The 20,958-nt window shown below is 40.6% G+C and overlaps 1 protein-coding gene across 4 annotated transcripts in view; it reads right to left on the bottom strand.

The window, feature by feature from the left end:
• LOC128685385 (zinc finger protein 549) overlaps positions 1–20,958 on the bottom strand; it is a 185,965-nt gene that overhangs the window by 93,196 nt on the left and 71,811 nt on the right. For all 4 annotated transcript variants that reach the window (XM_070082902.1, XM_053771899.2, XM_053771900.2 and 1 more), the window contains exon 4: positions 19,071–19,180. In XM_070082902.1, coding sequence (XP_069939003.1) covers positions 19,071–19,180 — 110 coding nt within the window. The remainder of the gene's footprint in view (positions 1–19,070; positions 19,181–20,958) is intronic.

Genomic DNA, 20,958 nt, shown 5'->3' with positions numbered 1-20,958 from the left:
GGAGGGTAGTAGGGACATAAATATGATCTGGCGGCTGGGAATTTGGAGGCTGGGAATTTGGAGGCTAGGAATTTGGCGGTTGGGAATTCGCGAATGTGTGAAGTCCGCGAAAATTGAAAACACGAATGCTGAGGGAGACCTGTAGTTTGTTAGATTATGTATTTGTGGATAAAAAGTTGATGGGTAGGCTTCAGGATGTACATGTTTATAGAGGGGCAACTGATATATCGGATCATTATTTTGTAGCTACAGTTAAAGGTAGATGGGACGAAAGGAAAATGGAAACAAGTAAGAGAGAGGTGAAAGTGTATAAACTAAGGGAGGAGGAAGTTAGGGTGAGATATAAGCAACTAGTGACAGAAAGGTGGGCTAGTGTAAGTATGAGTAGTGGGGGAGGGTTGAAGAGGGTTGGCATAGTTTTAAAAATGCAGTATTAGAATGTGGGGCAGAAACTTGTGGCTATAGGAGGGTGGGTGCAGGAGGAAAGAGGAGTGATTGGTGGAATGATGAAGTAAAGGGTGTGATAAAAAAGAAAAAGGTAGCTTATGAGAGGTTTTTACAAAGCAGAAGTGTTATAAGAAGAGCAGAGTATATGGAGAGGAAAAGAAAGGTAAAGAGAGTGGTGAGAGAGTGCAAAAGGAGAGCAGATGATAGAGTGGGAGAGGCACTGTCAAGAAATTTTAATGAAAACAAGAAAAAATTTTGGAGATAAACAAGTTAAGAAAGCCTAGGGAACGAATGGATTTCTCAGTTAAAAACAGAGTAGGGGAGTTAGTAGATGGGGAGCTGGAGGTATTGGGTAGATGGCGGGAATATTTTGAGGAACTTTTAAATGTCAACGAAGAAAGGGAGGCGGTCATTTCATGCACTGGCCAGGGAGGTAAAACATCTTTTAGGAGTGAACAAGAGCAGGATATGAGTGTGGGGGAGGCGCGTGAGGCATTATGCAGAATGAAAGGGGTAAAGCAGCTGGAACTGACAGAATCATGACAGAAATGTTAACCCTTTCAGGGTTTCGGCCGTACTAGTACGGCTTACGCCCCAGGGTTTTTGACGTACTAGTACGCATAAATTCTAGCGCCCTGAAATCTAGTGAAAGCTGGTAGGCCTACATATGAAAGAATGGGTCTATGTTGTCAGTGTGTGCAGTATAAAAAAAATCCTGCAGCACACAGTGCGTAATGAGAAAAAAAAAAAACTTTGACAGTGTTTTTTTTTGGATTAAAACAGCAACTTTGCAATGCATTTTCATATGGTATTTATGGTTGTATTCTAGTTTTCCTGGTCTCATTTTATAGAATGGAAGACATATTACAGAAATTGAGATGATTTTGACTGGTTTTACAAAGAAAAGTACTTTGAAATTGAGCTCAAAGTAGCAGAAATGTTCGATTTTTACCAAAGTTCAAAAGTAAACAAATCATGCTAATCGTCCAATACACGTCAACTGGTGAGTCTAATACAGTGGACCCCCGCATAGCGACTCTAGTCCGTGCAAGAGGGCTGATTGTTATGCAAAACGTTCGGTATGCGAATGAATTTTCCCCATAAGAAATAATGGAAATCAAATTAATCCGTGCAAGACACCCAAAAGTATGAAAAAAAAAATTTTACCACATGAAATATACATTTTCCTACACACAAAGAGAAGGATACATGCACAATAGTAGAGTAGTACATGCACAATATATATTGTGCATGTACTACTCTACTAAATGAAGAATAAATGACACCTTTATTGAAGATGCAGCAATGCCTGATGAGACACTGTGTCCTGGGAGTGCCTTTTCCTCCTGAGTACTGTAGGTCCTGTTTGGCATTTTCTTCCAGAACAGGCCTTATCACACTGTGTATGCCACTACGATTCTTAAATCTCTCAAACCAACCTTTGCTGGCTTTAAATTCACCAATATGAGCACTAGTTCCAGGCATTTTTCCCTGTTCACCTGGGTGTTAGTCGACTGGTGTGGGTTGTATCCTGGGAGACAAGATTAAGGACCCCAATGGAAATAAGTTAGACAGTCTTCGATGACACTGACTTTTTTGGGTTATCCTGGGTGGCAAATCCTCTGGGGTTAATTGTTTCTTGGTATTCTCAATAAGCCACACCAACAACGGTGCTACAGCAGCAGCAGCAGCTGACGGTGGTACAGCAGCAACAGACGATGCTACAGCAGCAACAGACGATGCTACAGCAGCAGCAGACGATGCTACAGCAGCAGCAGACGATGCTACAGCAGCAGCAGCAGCTGACGGTGGTACAACAGCAGCAGCAGCTGACAGTGCAGCAGCAGCTGACAGTGCAGCAGCAGCTGACAGTGCAGCAGCAGCTGACAGTGGTACAGCAGCAGCTGTACCACCAATAGTAGCGATGGTTGATTGGGGTTTATTATACAACCTGGCCAGCTCGGAGACACGCACTCCACTTTCATACTTATCAATGATCTTTTCCTTCATCTCTATAGTAATTCTCACCCTTATTGCTGTAGGGTTGGCACTAGAAGCTTTCTTGGGGCCCATGGTCACTTATTTTCCAGAAAAAATCACCAAAAACACTGCAATAATACGAAAAGTTCCGATTGTATGCTTGGATGTTACCGCGGAGGCTGGCTGGTAAACAATGCCACTGGCGGAACATGTGAGCATGGCTCAGGCCGCACATTGGACGCGTCTCGGACGAAGGGCGGTGAGCGGGATTTTGGGCGGTATGCGAGGCAAAATTTTTGCGAAAAGCGAGCGGTATGCGGATTGTATGGTATGCGATGCATGCGGTATGCGGGGGTCCACTGTATTCTTTCACAAGTGCGCTGATATTATTTATACCATTTCTGCACTAATGCAGTAGTCTGCATAACAGTAAATCTTCTATTTTTTTGTAAGAATAAAAATTCAAAGTGGAAAGCCAAAGAAATAAAAGAGGGGCCTGGGGATGTGACTAACGAACAGAGAACTTGTTATTTTAGTGCCAGGAATGTCTTTCTTGTTTATTCTGGACCCTATTCGGAAACTGGCATCTTTTGAAGCTTGTGTGAAATTGGCAAAATTGCTAAATTCTGACCACTTTATTGGATAGTTGAAATCGGTAAATGTGTGGTTTCTTGTACTCATTCGATAGAAAAAATGGAGTTCCAGCAAAATAGCTATGATTTTTGTCAACTAGTACACTGGAATTGGCCAAAAAAAGAGCTCAAAGTGGGCAAAATCGCCGATGCGTAAACATTGTCGAGACCACTAACTTCGCGAGAGTATAATTTCCTAAGTTTTCCATCAAATTTCATACTTTTGGTGTCATTATGATCGGGAAAAGATTCTCTATATTTTCACAAGAAAAAATAATTTTTTTTTTTAAATTTGGGCGACCCTGAGAACAAGTCTCGGAGAGGGCATGGCGACCCTGAAAGGGTTAAAAGCAGGGGGGGATATAGTGTTAGAGTGGTTGGTATTTTTGTTTAATAAATACACTGGACCCTCGCCTAACGAACGCATCGCATAACGTTAAATCTGCCTAGCGATACATTTTAACGCAAAAATTTCGCCTCGGCTAGCGCTAAAAAAATAGCTCAACGCGATTCGTTCGAGACGCGTCCACGTGTAGCCTGAGCCCGCCGCACTTGTTCCGTGGGTGCCAGTGTTTACAAGCCAGCCACTACAGTCGCTTCCAAGCATACAATCAGAACATTTCATATTATCACAGCCATTTTAGTGATTGCACCTGCAAAATAAGTCACCATGGTCCCCAAGAAAGCTTCTAGTGCCAACCCTACAGCAAAAAGGGTGAGAATTACAATGGATATGAAGAAAGAGATCATTGCTAACTATGAAAGTGGAGTGCGTGTCTCCGAGCTGGCCAGGTTGTACACAAAACCCCAATCAACCATCGCTACTATTGTGGCCAAGAAAACAGCAATCAAGGAAGCTGTTCTTGCCAAAGGTGCAACTTTGTTTTCGAAACAGAGATCGCAAGTGATAGAAGATGTTGAGAGACAGTTATTGGTGTGGATAAATGAAAAACAGATAGCAGGAGATAGCATCTCTCAAGTGATCATATGTGAAAAGGCTAGGAAGTTGCATGATGATTTAATTAGAAAAATGCCTGCAACTAGTGGTGATGTGAGTGAATTTAAGGCCAGCAAAGGTTGGTTTGAGAGATTTAAGAATCGTAGTGGCATAGATAGTGTGATAAGGCATGGTGAGGCTGCCAGTTGGGACCAAAAAGCAGCTGAAAAAAATGTGCAGGAATTCAAGGAGTATATAGACAGTGAAGAATTGAAACCTGAACAAGTGTTTAATTGTGACGAAACAGGCCTGTTTTGGAAGAAAATGCCAAGCAGGACCTACATTACTCAGAAGGAAAAGGCACTCCCAGGACATAAGCCTATGAAAGATGTGTGACAATGCTAGTGGTGATTGCAAAGTGAAGCCTTTATTGGTGTATCACTCTGAAACTCCCAGAGTGTTCAGGAAAAACTATGTCCTCAAGGCTAATTTGTGTGTGCTGTGGAGGGCAAACAGTAAGGCATGGGTCACTAGGGACTTTTTCTATGACTGGTTACACCATGCATTTGCCCCCACTGTGAAAAATTACCTAACTGAAAAGAAATTAGACCTTAAGTGCCTACTGGTATTAGACAATGCTCCTGGTCATCCTTCAGACGTGGCAGAGCGACTTTCTGCGGAAATGAGCTTCATTAAGGTGAAGTTTTTGCCTCCTAATACCACTCCTCTCCTGCAGCCCATGGACCAGCAGGTCATTTCCAACTTCAAGAAACTGTACACAAAAGCTATGTTTGAAAGGTGCTTTGTAGTGACCTCAAAACTCAATTGACTCTAAGAGAGTTTTGCAGAGATCACTTTAGCATCCTCAATTGTGTAAACATTATAGGTAAGGCTTGGGAGGAAGTGACTAAGAGGACCTTGAACTCTGCTTGGAAGAAACTGTGGCCAGAATGAGTAAACAAAAGGGATTTTGAAGGGTTTGAGGCTAACCCTGGGAATCCTATGCCAGTTGAGGAATCCACTGTGGCATTGGGGAAGTCCTTGGGGTTGGAGGTTAGTGGTAAGGATGTGGAAGAGTTGGTGGAGGAGGACAATGAAGAACTAACCACTGATGAGCTGCTAGATCATCTTCAACAGCAAGAGGCCACACCTGAGGAAACTGCTTCGGAGGAGGGGATAGAGAAATTGAAGTTGTCTACTTCAAAGATTAAGGAAATGTGTGCAATATGGCTTAAAGTGCAAACCTTTTTTGATGAAAATCACCCTCACACAGCTATTGCAAGCCATGCTTGTGACTATTACACTGACAATGTTGTGAAACACTTTAGGAATGTCATAAAGGAACGGGAGGTACAGGCCTCTATGGACAGATATGTTGTGCGACAGAGGTCCAGTGACTCTCAAGCTGGTCCTAGTGGCATTAAAAGAAGAAGGGAAGTAACCCCAGAAAAGGACTTGCCACCTCAAGTCCTAATGGAAGGGGATTTCCCTTCTAAACATTAACACCATCCACAGTCTCCCCTCCTCCCATCCCATCAACCATCACCAGATCTTCAATAAAGGTAAGTGTCATGTAACTGTGCATGTTTTCTTCAGTTTGTGTGTATTAAAATTAATATTTCATGTGGTAAAAATTTTTTTTTGTTCATACTTTGGGGTGTCAGGAACGGATTAATTTGATTTCCATTATTTCTTATAGGGAAAATTAATTCGCCTAATGATAATTTCGCCTAACGTTGAGCTCTCCGGAACGGATTAATAGCATTAGGCAAGGGTCCACTGTATATGGAAGACAGGAAGGTACCTAGGGATTGGCAGAGAGCATGCATAGTTCCTTTATATAAAGGGAAGGGGGACAATAGAGATTGTAAAAATTATAGGGGAAGAAATTTACCGAGTATACAGTGGACCCCCGGTTTGCGATGACATCGGTATCCGATAAATCCGGTATTCGATACATTTTAACGCAAAAATTTTGCCTCGGTTCCCGTTAAAAAACCCGCCATACACGATTCGTCCGAGACATGTCCACATGTGACCTGAACTTCCCCGTGTGTGCCAGTATTTACAAGCCAGCCAGTGTGCTCGCATCTAAGGATACATTCGGTACATTCCATATTATCACAGTGTTTTGGTTCCTGTTTCTGCAAAATAAGTCACCATGGGCCCCAAGAAAGCTTCTAGTGCCAACTCTTCGAGAAAAAGGGTGCTAATGACTATTGAAATGAAGAAAGAGATAATTGCAAAGTACGAAAGTGGAGTGCGTGTGTCAGAGCTGGACAGGTTGTATACAAAACCCCAATCAACCATCGCTACTAGAGTGACCACGAAAACGGCAATCAAGGAAGCTGTTGTTGCAAAAGGTGCAACTGTGATTACGAAACAGCGACCACAAGTGTTAGAAGATGTTGAGAGACTGTTACTGGTGTGGATAAATGAAAAACAGATAGCAGGAGATAGCATCTCTCAAGCGATCATTTGTGAAAAGGCTAGGCAGTTGCATGACGATTTGGTAAAGAAATTGCCTGCAACTAGTGGTGCTGTGAGTGAATTTAAGGCCAGCAAAGGTTGGTTTGAAAGATTTAAGAATCGTAGTGGCATACATAGTGTCATTAGGCATGGTGAGGCTGCCAGTTCGGACCAAAAAGCAGCTGAAAAACAATAAGTTCGACACTCTCCCCTCCTCCCATCCCATCAATCATCACCAGATCTTCATTAACCCTTTCAGGGTCCGTCCCGTAGATCTACGGCTTTACGGTGAGTGTCCAAACCGTAGATCTACGCCATGAGCTCAGCTCACTCTGATAAACTGTGAGTGGTACATTTGGGCCTAGATATGAGAGAATACATCTATGTGGTATGTGTGCACCACATAAAACAGATCCTGCAGCACACTGTGTATAATGAGAGAAAAAAACTGAAATCATGATTTTTCGATTAAAACAGCGACTTTGCAGTGTTTTTTCGTATGTTTTTTATAGTTGTATTTGCGATTTCTTGGTCTCATTTGATAGAATGGAAGACATATTACAGAAATAGAGATGATTTTGATTCGTTTTAGCACTGGAAATGGCTTGAAACTGAGCTCAAAGTAGCGGAAATGTTAAATTTTTGCCGATATTCAAGAGTAAACAAACGACCTCACACATCTAATACACGTCAGCTGGTGGGTCTAATATACATTCACAAATATGGTGATGATTTTTATACAATTATTACAGTATTGCATAACAGTAAATCTTCTATTTTTTGGTGTGAATAAAAATTCATTATGTGAATAAAAAATCAAAATGGAATTTATTTGTAAAGCCTCAAAATGTAAGTAATGAACAGAGGAAATGTTAGTTTAGTTCCAGGAATACCTACATTGTTTATTCTGGAGCTTATTTTGAAATTGGAATATTTTGAACTTTGTGTTAAATTGGCCAAATTAACAATTTCCGATCACTTTATTTTGTAGTTGAAACAGTTGATTTGGCGATTTCTTGTGCTCAATCAATAGAATAGAAGTAATACTAGTGAAATAGCTAAGAATTTGGTTGATTGGAATAATGTAATTGGCCTAAAATGGGAGTCAAAGTCGGCAAAATCGCCGACTCGTAAATATCGCTGACACATCAAAATTCGCGAGAGCATAATTTCGTCAATTTTCCACCAAATTTCGTACTTTTTGTTTTATTACCTTCACAAAAAGATTCTCTACGATTTCATAAGAAAAAATGACAAATTTTTTTTTTTTTAAATTCTTGGACACTGGTGCGTGACTTCAGATTTTGGCCTTGGACCCTGAAAGGGTTAAAGGTAAGAGTCATGTATTTTATTGTTAGTAGAGTACTACAAACTGTGCATGTCTTCTTCAATTTGTGTGCATTAAACTTAATATTTCATGTGGTAAAAAAAATTTTTTCATGCTTTTGGGTGTCTTGCACGATTTCCATTATTTCTTATGGGGAAAATTGATTCGCTTTTCGATAATTTTGGTTTACGATGAGCTCTCAGGAACGGATTAATATCGCAAACAGGGGGTCCACTGTACTAGGAAAAGTGCACGGTAGGGTTATTATTGAAAGAATTACAGGTAAGACAGAGAGGAGGATTGTGGATGAGCAAGGAGGCTTTAGAGTGGGTAGGGAATGTGCAGATCAAGTGTTTACATTGAAGCATATATGTGAACAGTATTTAGATAAAGGTAGGGAAGTTTTCATTGCATTTATGGATTAAGAAAAAGCATATGATAGAGTGGATAGGAGAGCAATGTGGCAGATGTTGCCAGTATATGGAATAGGTAGTAAGTTACTAAATGCTGTAAAGAGTTTTTATGAGGATAGTGAGGCTCAGATTAGGGTGTGTAGAAGAGAGGGAGATTACTTCCCAGTAAAAGTAGGTCTTAGACAGGGGTGTGTAATGTCACCATAGTTGTTTAATATATTTATAGATGAGGTTGTAAAAGAAGTAAATGCTAGGGTGTTGGGGAGACAGGTGGGATTAAATTATGGGGAATCAAATACAAGATGGGAGTCGACACAGTTACTTTTTGCTGATGATACTGTGCTTATGGGTGATTCTCAAGAAAAGTTGGAAAGGTTTGTGGACAAGTTTGGGAGGGTATGTAAAGGTAGAAAGCTGAAAGTGAACATAGATAAGAGTAAGGTGATGAGGGTATCAAATGATTTAGATAAAGAAAAATTGGATATCACATTGGCGAGAAAAAGTATGGAAGAAATGAATGTTTTCAGATATTTGGGAGATGTGTCAGTGGATGGGTTTATGAAGGCTGAGGTTAACCATAGAATTGATGAGGGAAAAAAGGGGAGTGGTGCGCTGAGGTATATGTGGAGACAAAAAACGTTATCAATGGAGGCAAAGAAAGGAATGTATGAAAGTACAGTGGTACCAACACTCTTGTATGGGTGTGAAGCTTAGGTTGTAAATGCTGCAGCGAGGAAGTGGTTGGAGGCAGTGGAGATGTCCTGTCTAAAGGCAATGTCTGGTGTAAATATTATGCAGAAAATTCGAAGTGTGGAAATTAGGAGAGTGTTGAGTTAATAAAAGTATTAGTCAGAGGGGTTGTTGAGGTGGTTTGGTCAGTTAGAAAGAATGGATCAAAGTAGAATGACATGGAGAGCCTATAAATCTGCAGGGGAAGGAAGGCAGGGTAGGGGTCTTCCTCAAAAAGGTTGGAGGGAGGGGGTAAAGGAGGTTGTGTGGGTGAGGGGCTTGGACTTCCAGCAAGCGTGGATGAGCGTGTTAGATAGGAGTGAATGGAGATGAATGGTTTTTGGGACCTGACGAGCTGTTGGAGTGTGAGCAGAGTAATATTTAGTGAAGGGATTCAGGGAAACCGGTTATTTTTATACATCCGGATTTGAGTTCTGGAAATGGGAAGTACAATGCCTGCACTTTAAAGGAGGGGTTTGGGGTATTGTGTTTTATTAACACACTGGCCGATTCCCACCAAGGCAGGGTGGCCCGAAAAAGAAAAACTTTCGCAATCATTCACTCCATCACTGTCTTGCCAGAAGGGTGCTTTACACTACAGTTTTTAACTGCAACATTAACACCCCTCCTTCAGAGTGCAGGCACTGTACTTCCCATCTCCAGGACTAAAGTCCAGCCTGCCGGTTTCCCTGAATCCCTTCATAAATGTTACTTTGCTCACACTCCAACAGCACGTCAAGTATTAAAAACCATTTGTCTCCATTCATTCCTATCAAACATGCTCACACATGCCCGCTGGAAGTCCAAGCCCCTTGCACACAAAACCTCCTTTACCCCCTCCCTCCAACCTTTCCTAGGCCAACCCCTACCCCGCCTTCCTTCCACTACAGACTGATACACTCTTGAAGTCATTCTGTTTTGCTCCATTCTCTCTGCATGTCCGAACCACCTCAACAACCCTTCCTCAGCCCTCTGGACAACAGTTTTGGCAATCTCGCACCTCCTCCTAACTTCCAAACTACGAATTCTCTGCATTATATTCACACCACACATTGCCCTCAGACATGACATCTCCACTGCCTCCAGCCTTCTCCTCACTGCAACATTCATCACCCATACTTCACACCCATACAGGAGCATTGGTAAAACTATACTCTCATATATTCCCCTCTTTACTTCCAAGGATAAAGTTCTTTGTCTCCACAGACTCCTAAGTGCACCGCTCACCCTTTTCCCCTCATTAATTCTATGATTCACCTCATCTTTCATAGACCCATCCGCTGACACGTCCACCCCCAAATATCTGAATACATTCACCTCCTCCATACTCTCTCCCTCCAATCTGATATCCAATCTTTCATCACCTAATCTTTTTATCCTCATAACCTTACTCTTTCCTGTATTCACTTTCAATTTTCTTCTTTCACATACCCTACCAAATTCATCCACCAACCTCTGCAACTTCTCTTCAAAATCACCCAAGAGCACAGTGTCATCAGCAAAGAGCAATTGTGACAACTCCCACTTTATGTGTGATTTTTTATCTTTTAACTCCACACCTCTTGCCAAGACCCTCGCACTTACTTCTCTTACAACCCCATCTATAAATATATTGAACAACCACGGAGACATCACACATCCTTGTCTAAGGCCTACTTTTACTGGGAAATAATCTCCCTCTTTCCTACATACCCTAACTTGAGCCTCACTATCCTTGTATAAACTCTTCACTGCTTTCAGTAACCTACCTCCTATACCATACATCTGCAACATCTGCCACATTGCCCCCTTATCAACCCTGTCATACGCCTTTTCCAAATCCATAAATGCCACAAAAACCTTTTAAGCCTTATCTAAATACTGTTCACTTATATGTTTCACTGTAAACACCTGGTCCACACCCCCTACCTTTCCTAAAGCCTCCTTGTTCATCTGCTATTCTATTCTCCGTCTTACTCTTAATTCTTTCAATAATAACTCTACCATACACTTTACCAGGTATACTCAACAGACTTATCCCCTTATAATTTTTGCACTCTCTTTTGTCCCCTTTGCCTTTATACAAAGGAACTATGCATGCTCTCTGCCAATCCCTAGGTACCTTACCCTCTTCTGTACATTTATTAAATAATAGCACCAACCACTCCAAAACTACATCCCCACCTGCTTTCAACATTTCTATCTTTATCCCATCAATCCCAGCTGCCTTACCCCCTTTCATTTTACATACTGCCTCATGAACTTCCCCCACACTCACAACTGGCTCTTCCTCACTCCTACAAGATGTTATTCCTCCTTGCCCTATACACAAAATCACAGCTTCCCTATCTTCATCAACATTCAACAATTCCTCAAAATATTCCCTCCATCTTCCCAATACCTCTAACTCTCCAATTAATAACTCTCCTTTCCTATTTTTAACTGACAAATCCATTTGTTCTCTAGGCTTCCTTAACTTGTTAATCTCACTCCAAAACTTTTTCTTATTTTCAACAAAATTTGTTGATAACATCTCACCCACTCTCTCATTTGCTCTCTTTTTACATTGCTTCACCACTCTCTTAACCTCTCTATTTTTCTCCATACACTCTTCCCTCCTTGCATCACTTCTCATATGCTAACTTTTTCTCCCTTACTACTCTCTTTACATCATAATTCCACCAATTGCTCCTCTTCCCTACTGCACCCACTTTCCTGTAACCACAAACTTCTGCTGAACACTCTAATGCTACATTTTTAAACCTACCCCATACCTCTTCGACCCCATTGCCTATGCTCTCATTAGCCCATCTATCCTCCAATAGTGTTTATATCTTACCCTAACTGCCTCCTCTTTTAGTTTATAAACCTTCACCTATCTCTTCCCTGATGCTTCTATTCTCCTTGTATCCCATCTACCTTTTACTCTCAATGTAGCTACAACTAAAAAGTGATCTGATATATCTGTGGCCCCTCTATAAATATGTACATCCTGAAGTCTACTCAACAGTCTTTTATCTACCAACACATAATCCAACAAACTACTGTCATTTTGCCCTACATCATATCTTGTATACTTATTTATCCTCTTTTTCTTAAAATATGTATTACCTATAACTAAACCTCTTTCTATACAAAGTTCAATCAAGGGGCTCCCATTATCATTTACACCTGGCACCCCAAACTTACCTACCACACCCTCTCTAAAAGTTTCTCCTACTTTAGCATTCAGGTCCCCTACCACAATTACTCTCTCACTTGGTTCAAAGGTTCCTATACATTCACTTAACATCTCCCAAAATCTCTCTCTCTCCTCTACATTCCTCTCTTCTCCAGGTGCATACACGCTTATTATGACCCACTTTTTGCATCCAACCTTTACTTTAATCCGCATAATCCTTGAATTTACACATTCACATTCTCTTTTGCTCTTCCATAACTGATCCTTCAACATTATTGCTACCCCTTCCTTAGCTATAACTCTCTCAGATGCTCCAGATTTAATCCCATTTATTTCTCCCCACTGAAACTCTCCTACCCCCTTCAGCTTTGTTTCGCTTAGGGCCAGGACATCCAACTTCTTTTCATACATAACATCAGCAATCATCTGTTTCTTGTCATCCGCACTACATCCGCACACATTCAAGCATCCCAGTTTTATAAAGTTTTTCTTCTCTTTTTTAGTAAATGTTTACAGGAGAAGAGGTTACTAGCCCATTGCTCCCGGCATTTTAGTCGCCTCATATGACACGCATGGCTTATGGAGGAAAGATTCCTTTCCACTTCCCCATGGACAATAGAAGAGACAAAGAAGAACAAGAGCTATTTAGAAAAAGGAGAAAAAACCTAGATGTATGTATGTATATATAAGGAAGTACCTTTGATGTACCTTTGAAGAGTTTCGAGAGTTTATCTACTCTCTGAGAGTGGCCATGGGCCAGGCTCATCTGGTGCTTGCCTGGTCAACCAGGCTGTTGCTGCTGGAGGCCTGCTGCCTCACATATCCATCAAAGCCTGGTTGATCTGGCACCTGGTGAAGGTACTTGTCCAGTTTCCTCTTGTCCAACAAGTGCCAACAAACAAAGGAAGGCTCTTGATCTTGAGGTGAAAATGGATATTATAAATGAGTATGAAGCTGGTAAGAAAGTGGAAGTGATAGCCGATGAGGAAGCTGGCTACTATTTCCACTATCTTGAAGGATAAAGACCTAGTGAAAGAGGCAGTGAAAGCATCGATGGGATTTCAAGGCATAATAACTAGGCAGCGGAAAGGCCTCATTCATGAAATGGAGAAATTACTGGCGATCTGGTCTGACAATCAGATACAAAAAAAGAATGCTGACGAGCCTTTTAATTATTCAAGCCAAGGCATGCAGTATTTTTGAGACTTTGAAGGCACGTGAAGGTCTCTCAGTAATTCATGGTTCACCATGGCATGTGGAGATATGACTCATGGCACTATAAAATATTGTATAATTATACTATTACTAGGTGAACAGTATTTAGATAAGGCTAAAGAGGTTTTTGTGGCATTTATGGATTTGGAAAAGGCGTATGACAGGGTGGATAGGGCAGCAATGTGGCAGATGTTGCAGGTGTATGGTATAGGAGGTAGGTTACTGAAAGCAGTGAAGAGTTTTTACGAGGATAGTGAGGCTCAAGTTAGAGTATGTAGGAGAGAGGGAGATTATTTCCCAGTAAAAGTAGGCCTTAGACAAGGATGTGTGATGTCAGCATGGTTGTTCAATATATTTATAGATGGGGTTGTAAGAGAAGTGAATGTGAGGGTCTTGGCAAGAGGCGTGGAGTTATAAGATAAAGAATCAAACACAAAGTGGGAGTTGTCACAGTTGCTCTTTGCTGATGACACTGTGCTTTCCGGAGATTCTGAAAAGAAGTTGCAGAGGTTGGTGGATGAATTTGGTAGGGTATGTAAAAGAAGAAAATTAAAAGTGAATACAGGAAAGAGTAAGGTTATGAGGATAACAAAAAGATTAAGTGACGAAAGACTGGATATCAGACTGAAGGGAGAGAGTATGGAGAAAGTGAATGTATTCAGATATTTTGGAGTGGATGTGCCAGCAGATGGATCTATGAAGGATGAGGTGAATCATAGAACTGATGAGGGAAAAAGGGTGAGTAATGCACTTAGGAGTCTGTGGAGACAAAGAACTTTGTCCGTGGAAGCAAAGGGGGGAATGTACGAGAGTATAATTATACCAACACTCTTATATGGGTGTGAAGCATGGGTGATAAATGTTGCAATAAGGAGAAGGCTGGAGGCAGTGGAGATGTCATGTCTGAGGGCAATGTGTGGTGTGAATATAATGCAGAGGGCTGAGGAGGGGTTGTTGATGTGGTTCAGACACAGAGAGAATGAAACAAAACAGAAGGAGTTTCAAAGAGTAAATCTGTAGTGGAGGGAGGCAGTAAAGGAGGTTTTGTGTGCAAGGGGCTTGGACTTCTAGCAAGCATGCATGAGTGTATTTGATAGGAGTGAATAGAGACAAATGGTTTTTAATACTTGACATGCTGTTGGTGTGTGATCAAAGTAACATTTATGAAGGGATTCAGGGAAACCAACAGGCCGGACTTGAGTAATGGAGATGGGAAGTACAGTCTGCCCTCTGACGGAGGGGTGTTAATGTTGCCGTTTTTTTCATCATCATTCACTCCATCACTGTCTGGCAAGACAGTGATGGAGTGAATGGTGATCAAAGTTTTTCTTTTTCGGGCTGATTCCCACCCTGCCTTGGTGGGAATCAGCCGATGTGTTAATAAATAAAAATAAATATACTATTACTATCAAAAAATGTTACCTATCATATTTATTCCAGAATAATATTAGGTAAAAAAGTGACATAACAAAAAGATTAGGTGATGAAAGATTGGATATCAGATTGGAGGGAGAGAGTATGGAGGAGGTGAATGTATTCAGATATTTGGGAGTGGACGTGTCAGCGGATGGGTCTATGAAAGATGAGGTGAATCATAGAATTGATGAGGGGAAAAGGGTGAGTGGTGCACTTAGGAGTCTGTGGAGACAAAGAACTTTGTCCTTGGAGGCAGAGAGAGGAATGTATGAGAGTATAGTTTTACCAACGCTCTTATATGGGTGTGAAGCATGGGTGATGAATGTTGCAGCGAGGAGAAGGCTGGAGGCAGTGGAGATGTCATGTCTGAGAGCAATGTGTGGTGTGAATATAATGCAGAGAATTCGTAGTTTGGAAGTTAGGAGGAGGTGCGGGATTACCAAAACTGTTGTCCAGAGGGCTGAGGAAGGGTTGTTGAGGTGGTTCGGACATGTGGAGAGAATGGAGCGAAACAGAATAACTTCAAGAGTGTATCAGTCTGTAGTGGAAGGAAGGCGGGGTAGGGGTCGGCCTAGGAAAGGTTGGAGGGAGGGGGTAAAGGAGGTTTTATGTGCGAGGGGCTTGGACTTCCAGCAGGCATGCGTGAGCGTGTTTGATAGGAGTGAATGGAGACAAATGGTTTTTAATACTTGACGTGCTGTTGGAGTGTGAGCAAAGTAACATTTATGAAGGGGTTCAGGGAAACCGGCAGGCCGGACTTGAGTCCTGGAGATGGGAAGTACAGTGTCTGCACTCTGAAGGAGGGGTGTTAATGTTGCAGTTTAAAAACTGAAGTGTAAAGCACCCTTCTGGCAAGACAGTGATGGAGTGAATGATGGTGAAAGTTTTTCTTTTTCGGGCCACCCTGCCTTGGTGGGAATCGGCCAGTGTGATAAAAAAAAAAAAAAAAAGTGACTGCGACCATTACAGAAAACATTGTGTTATGCACCTGAAGGGTAACTATAGATCACTCTTATCCTATGCAAAGACTGAAAAAAGTGCAATTAAAAAAAATAAATAAATAATCAGCTAGGCATGTGTTTCCTGGAATATCTCGGAAGTAAGTCATTGACCTGTTTCATGTTGTATTACCGTTAATAATAAACAGATGGAAAGGAATTTCCCAGCAAACATAAAACTGAATGTTTTAATTTTGAGTGGTGACACTTTTGAAGTGTCAGTAAGAGGTGATTCCTCAATTAGCAATGAATTCGTTTACCGACAGTGAGGAGAGGCTGTAATGTAATTGGTCTAAAATAGTCAAAGTGGACAAAACTGCCAATGCATAAATATCAATGACACAGTAAAATTCGTGATAGTGTAATTTCATCAATTTTCCATCAAATTTCGTACTTTTTGTTTTATTATCTTCAGAAAAAAATTCTCTACTATTTCATAAGAAAAAATAACAAAAAAAATTTTTTTTAAATTCTTTGATCCTGTGGACAAAGCACAGATCTATGGCTTGGACCCTCAAAGGGTTCATGCATTTGGAATGCTTGTTTGCAAAGAAAATAGTTTTCACTCAAACAAAATACAGTAGACCCTTGGAATACATGACCCCTGAAAATATGAATTCAACAACACACGACTGAGAAAAAGCAACCATTATCTGATTTGCATTGAAAACTATGATGCATGTACTGTAATCTGTGAAGAGCTCAAGATTAATTCCCAAAACTCCTGGTAGGTGCACAGTGGGTACATTTACCTCTAGGCCCATTTGAGCCTAGAGGGTGAAGCCACTGCTGTTTGAGGAGGCTCTTTGTCACCCCTTATTGTCAAACCACCCTGCTATTAACAGATGCTTTCTGAAAAACTGGTGTAACTGACCCAGTGTGATGACCAAATAAATGATTTTGATCATGATCACCCCATCTCATCTCTGGATATTAACCCTTTCAAGGTTTCCGACATACTAGTACGCATGAATTCTAGTGTCTTCAAATCTAGTGAGAGAAAGCTGGTAGGCCTATATATGAAAGAATGGGTCTATGTGGTCAGTGTGCACAGTATTAAAAAAAACCTGCAGCACACAGTGTGTAATGAGAAAAAAAAACTTTGACCGTGTTTTTGGTTTAAAACAGCGACTTTGCACTGTACAGTGGACCCCCGGTTAACGATATTTTTTCACTCCAGAAGTATGTTCAGGTGCCAGTACTGACCGAATTTGTTCCCATAAGAAATATTGTGAAGTAGATTAGTCCATTTCAGACCCCAAACATACACGTACAAACGCACTTACATAAATACACTTACATAATTGGTCGCATTCGGAGGTAATCATTATGCGGGGGTCCACTGTATTTTCGTATGGTATTTATTGTTGTATTCTAGTTTTCTTGGTCTCATTTTATAGAATGGAAGACATATTACAGAAATTGAGATGATTTTGATTGGTTTCACAATGAAAAGTACCTTGAAATTGAGCTGAAAGTAGCAGAAATGTTCGATTTTTGCCAAAGTTCAAAAGTAAACAAATCATGCCACGCGTCCAATACACATCAACTGGTGAATCTAATATTCTTTCACAAATGCGCTGATATTATTAATACCATTTCTACACTAATGCAGTAGTCTGCATAACAGTAAACCTTCTATTTTTTGTGAGAATAAAAATTCAAAGTGGAAAACAAAAGAAATGTTATTTTAGTGTCAGGAATGTCTGTCTTGTTTATTCTGGACCCTATTTGGATATTGGCATCTTTTGAAATTTGTGTGAAACTGGCAAAATTGCTAATTTCTGACCACTTCATTGGATAGTTGAAATTGGTAAATGGGTGGTTTCTTGTACTCATTCAATAGAAAAAATGGAGTTCTAGCAAAATAGTTACGATTTTTGTCGACTAGTACACTGGAATTGGCCGAAAATAGGGCTCAAAGTGGGTGAAATCGCCGATGCATAAACATTGTCGAGACCGCTAACTTCGCGAGAGCATAATTCCCTAAGTTTTCCATCAAATTTGTACCATTTGAGACAATGAGAAGAAAACAGTGTACAGACAATAGTCCACAATGTGGCCTGCTGAAGAGAACAAGATCAATACAGCTTAAGATGGAATAATTTGTGAATGTGTGAACAGAGGAAAAACAGAGAAATCTTCCCCACTTAAATGTCAGATAATAAAGCAGAAAAGACCACCTTAATACGAAAGTGTGTAAGAAGGCAGGGAAACCTTCAGAAGTGTATATTTTTGGTGCTAGTTGGTGTGATAGATTTAAACACCATAGTCACATTTCATAATATATTTTAGTAACAATAGTATTTCAGCCGATCATGCAGCTGGAAGGAATTTCCCTGCTAAGTTTGTGGAAATTATTTCCAGAGAGGGTAATGCTGCCACACAAACAACACACACACACAAAAAAAAAAAAACACTTTCTCAAAGAAACAAGAAGTGAAGATATGATCTTAACTGCAGTGCAGTTGTTGGTTTTGTGGGTCACCACAGCCCTACTTCCCAGTTTTTGTGAAAGGTACACACATTCAACTGAGTAGCTGATACTGCCTGCCTTATACCTGTACAAATATGGTACAGGGCTATATTAATACTCTCCGCACAACTGCATATCATCAAGCAACAGCAAGCACAATTTAAAGTGAGATAAAGCTGTTTCTCATGACTGTTTTTTGCCTATTTTCATAATCATAATCCTACTGTCCCATGTTCCTTACTTTGAATAATGGCAATCTGAATAAAGCACTAATTTTTCAGGCACGTAAAGCATGCATTACTCAAGGGTCTACTGTACTCATTTCTGAATTAGGGCCCTATTAAAGCCTACCTGGCATATGCCACACCCCATACACTCACCTTAGGGGTTTATGTCCAAAACTTTGTTGTTAAAAACACTGAGAACTTTCTTCTCCTTTCTAGCAAAGATCAACCCATCCCACACATTGTGACGAGCATTTAAAATGCATCATACCGCATATTAAAAATACAGACAGAATTATACCAAATCATAAATACTCTATCAATTTTCATAAAAGAACAATTGACCATCCCACAGTTTCCAAGCTCTTAAAATATGAAGTTATAAAGTCTAGATTTTCCTATCCTACTAAGATCATGTGCATCAATTTAGTTTCAACTACATTAATTCTGTAGTTCTTGACATGAAACTGAAAAAGGGTTATTATACTTGATTACTACCAAAGCTAAACCCATTAGCTTACTTTTGAACATAAAAAGTCACTTTTCAAAAAATCATTCACAAAACTAGGTTATTAAATTTCACAAATAGTTTCCTAAAGACTATCCCTGCACAGAATCTGCAGAGCAGTTTTTGATAATCTGCCTACCTTGATAGGGAACATCATGCCACAGTGAGGACAGTAATGCTTGATGACAGACTCTGGATGTTTGCGGAACTTGTGAGATATGGCAAGTGATACAGTGTGAAAGTTTTCCCCTGCCATAAGAATAAAAAGATTACAAAAGAGAAAAACTCTTTTACAACAAAAAAAATAATTTCAATGGAGAAAATTATGGAAACACTGATAAGCTATCAGTACATGATCATCAAACAACTAAACTAGCACATACTGTATGTAATGGTGCCATTCCATAAACATACTATTCATTCACTAACAAGATTCAAATGATATTTTCCTTTTAACAATCACATAGCTGAGATGCCCCTCATAAGAAATTACAGTGGTACCTCGGTATATATCCGCTTTGGAATACAGTGGACCCCAAGATTAAGATGTCATCGGATTAAGTAATAATCGGATTAAGTAACGTTTTTGCATCAAAATATGTACTGGCTCGGTTAATGACACTGAACTCGGTAAAAATCATTCGTCCTGAACATGTCCACGCACCGTGAGCAGCCTGACACTCCATGTACAGCCAGTGTGCCACTGTTTACCAGCCAGTGAGGACGATTCCACGTATACATGCGATACATTTTGTATTATTCCATTGGTTTTAGTGCTTGTAACTGCTAAATAAGCCATAGGCCTAAAGAAAGCTTCTAGTGCCAGCCCTTTGGTAAAGAGGGTGAGAAACACTATAGAATCCAAGAAAAAGTTTGTAGAAAGATACAAAAGTGGTGGTAGTGATGGTGATAGAGGGTGGTAGTATGGGCCAACAGTGTACCTGCTTTCTTATGTACACCAGGGTACTTCCCCACACAAACACCAGCCAGGGTACTTCCCCACACACACCAGCCAGGGTACTTCCCCACACACACCAGCCAAGGTACTTCCCCACACACACCAGCCTGGGTACTTCCCCCCCCCCCCCACACACACACACACACCAGACAGGGTACTTCCCCACACACACAATTTGATTTGATTGGGACTTGCACATGAGTGAATAGAATTATCAAAGCTTATTGCTTGGGAAGCATTGAAAATTGGGTTGGGTAAATACGATTCTGTAAGTGGGATAGTTCCTGCTTTCTTAGGTGCAAACATTTATGGATGAACATCACCCTGACACAGCTGTTGTAGGCCATGCTGGCAACATCTACAATGACAATGTTGTGTCCCGTTTTAGGGAAATCTTGAAGCGATGCCAGAAACAGAGCTCTCTGGACAAATATTTTGTGCGACAGGGGTCCAGTGGCTCTGAAGCTGGTCCTAGTGGCATTAAAAAACAAAGAAGGGAAGTAACCCCAGATAAGAACTTGGTACCTGAAGTCTTTATGGAAGGGGATTTCCCTTCCAAACAATAGTACACCTCCATCCTCTCCCCTCCTCCCTTCTCATCAATCATCAATGAGTCTTCAATAAAGGTAAGCGTCATTTTAGTAATGTTTTACTCTGCATGTCTAATTGTTTTCTGTGTAGGGAAATGTATATTTCATGTAGAAAAATTATTTTGTTTAATACTTTTGGGTGTCTGGACCAGATTAATTGTATTTCCATTATTTCTTATAGGGAAAATTAATTCGGAGTAAGTCAGATTCGGTATAAGACACTCTCTCTGGAAAGGATTAATTACGTTATCCAGGGGTCCACTGTAAGTCCAACTTGGTATACGTCCTGTTTGGACGCGAAAATTTTTGCTTGGTATATGACCTTTGTTTGGAATATGACTCGCGTGCTAGAACTTGTATGGGTCAAAATGAGTCACGACACTGAATGCTACCCTTGTTTGTCTCTCTTTCGAGACAAAGCCATGACAGCCCACTAGCATCAGTATGCCCGTTGCTACCATTCAGTGAACAACCTGCAC

This window comes from Cherax quadricarinatus, chromosome 8, assembly GCF_038502225.1.
Source record: "Cherax quadricarinatus isolate ZL_2023a chromosome 8, ASM3850222v1, whole genome shotgun sequence".
NCBI classification, from domain to species: Eukaryota; Metazoa; Arthropoda; class Malacostraca; order Decapoda; family Parastacidae; genus Cherax; species Cherax quadricarinatus.
This window is presented reverse-complemented; position numbering and strand designations above follow the sequence as displayed.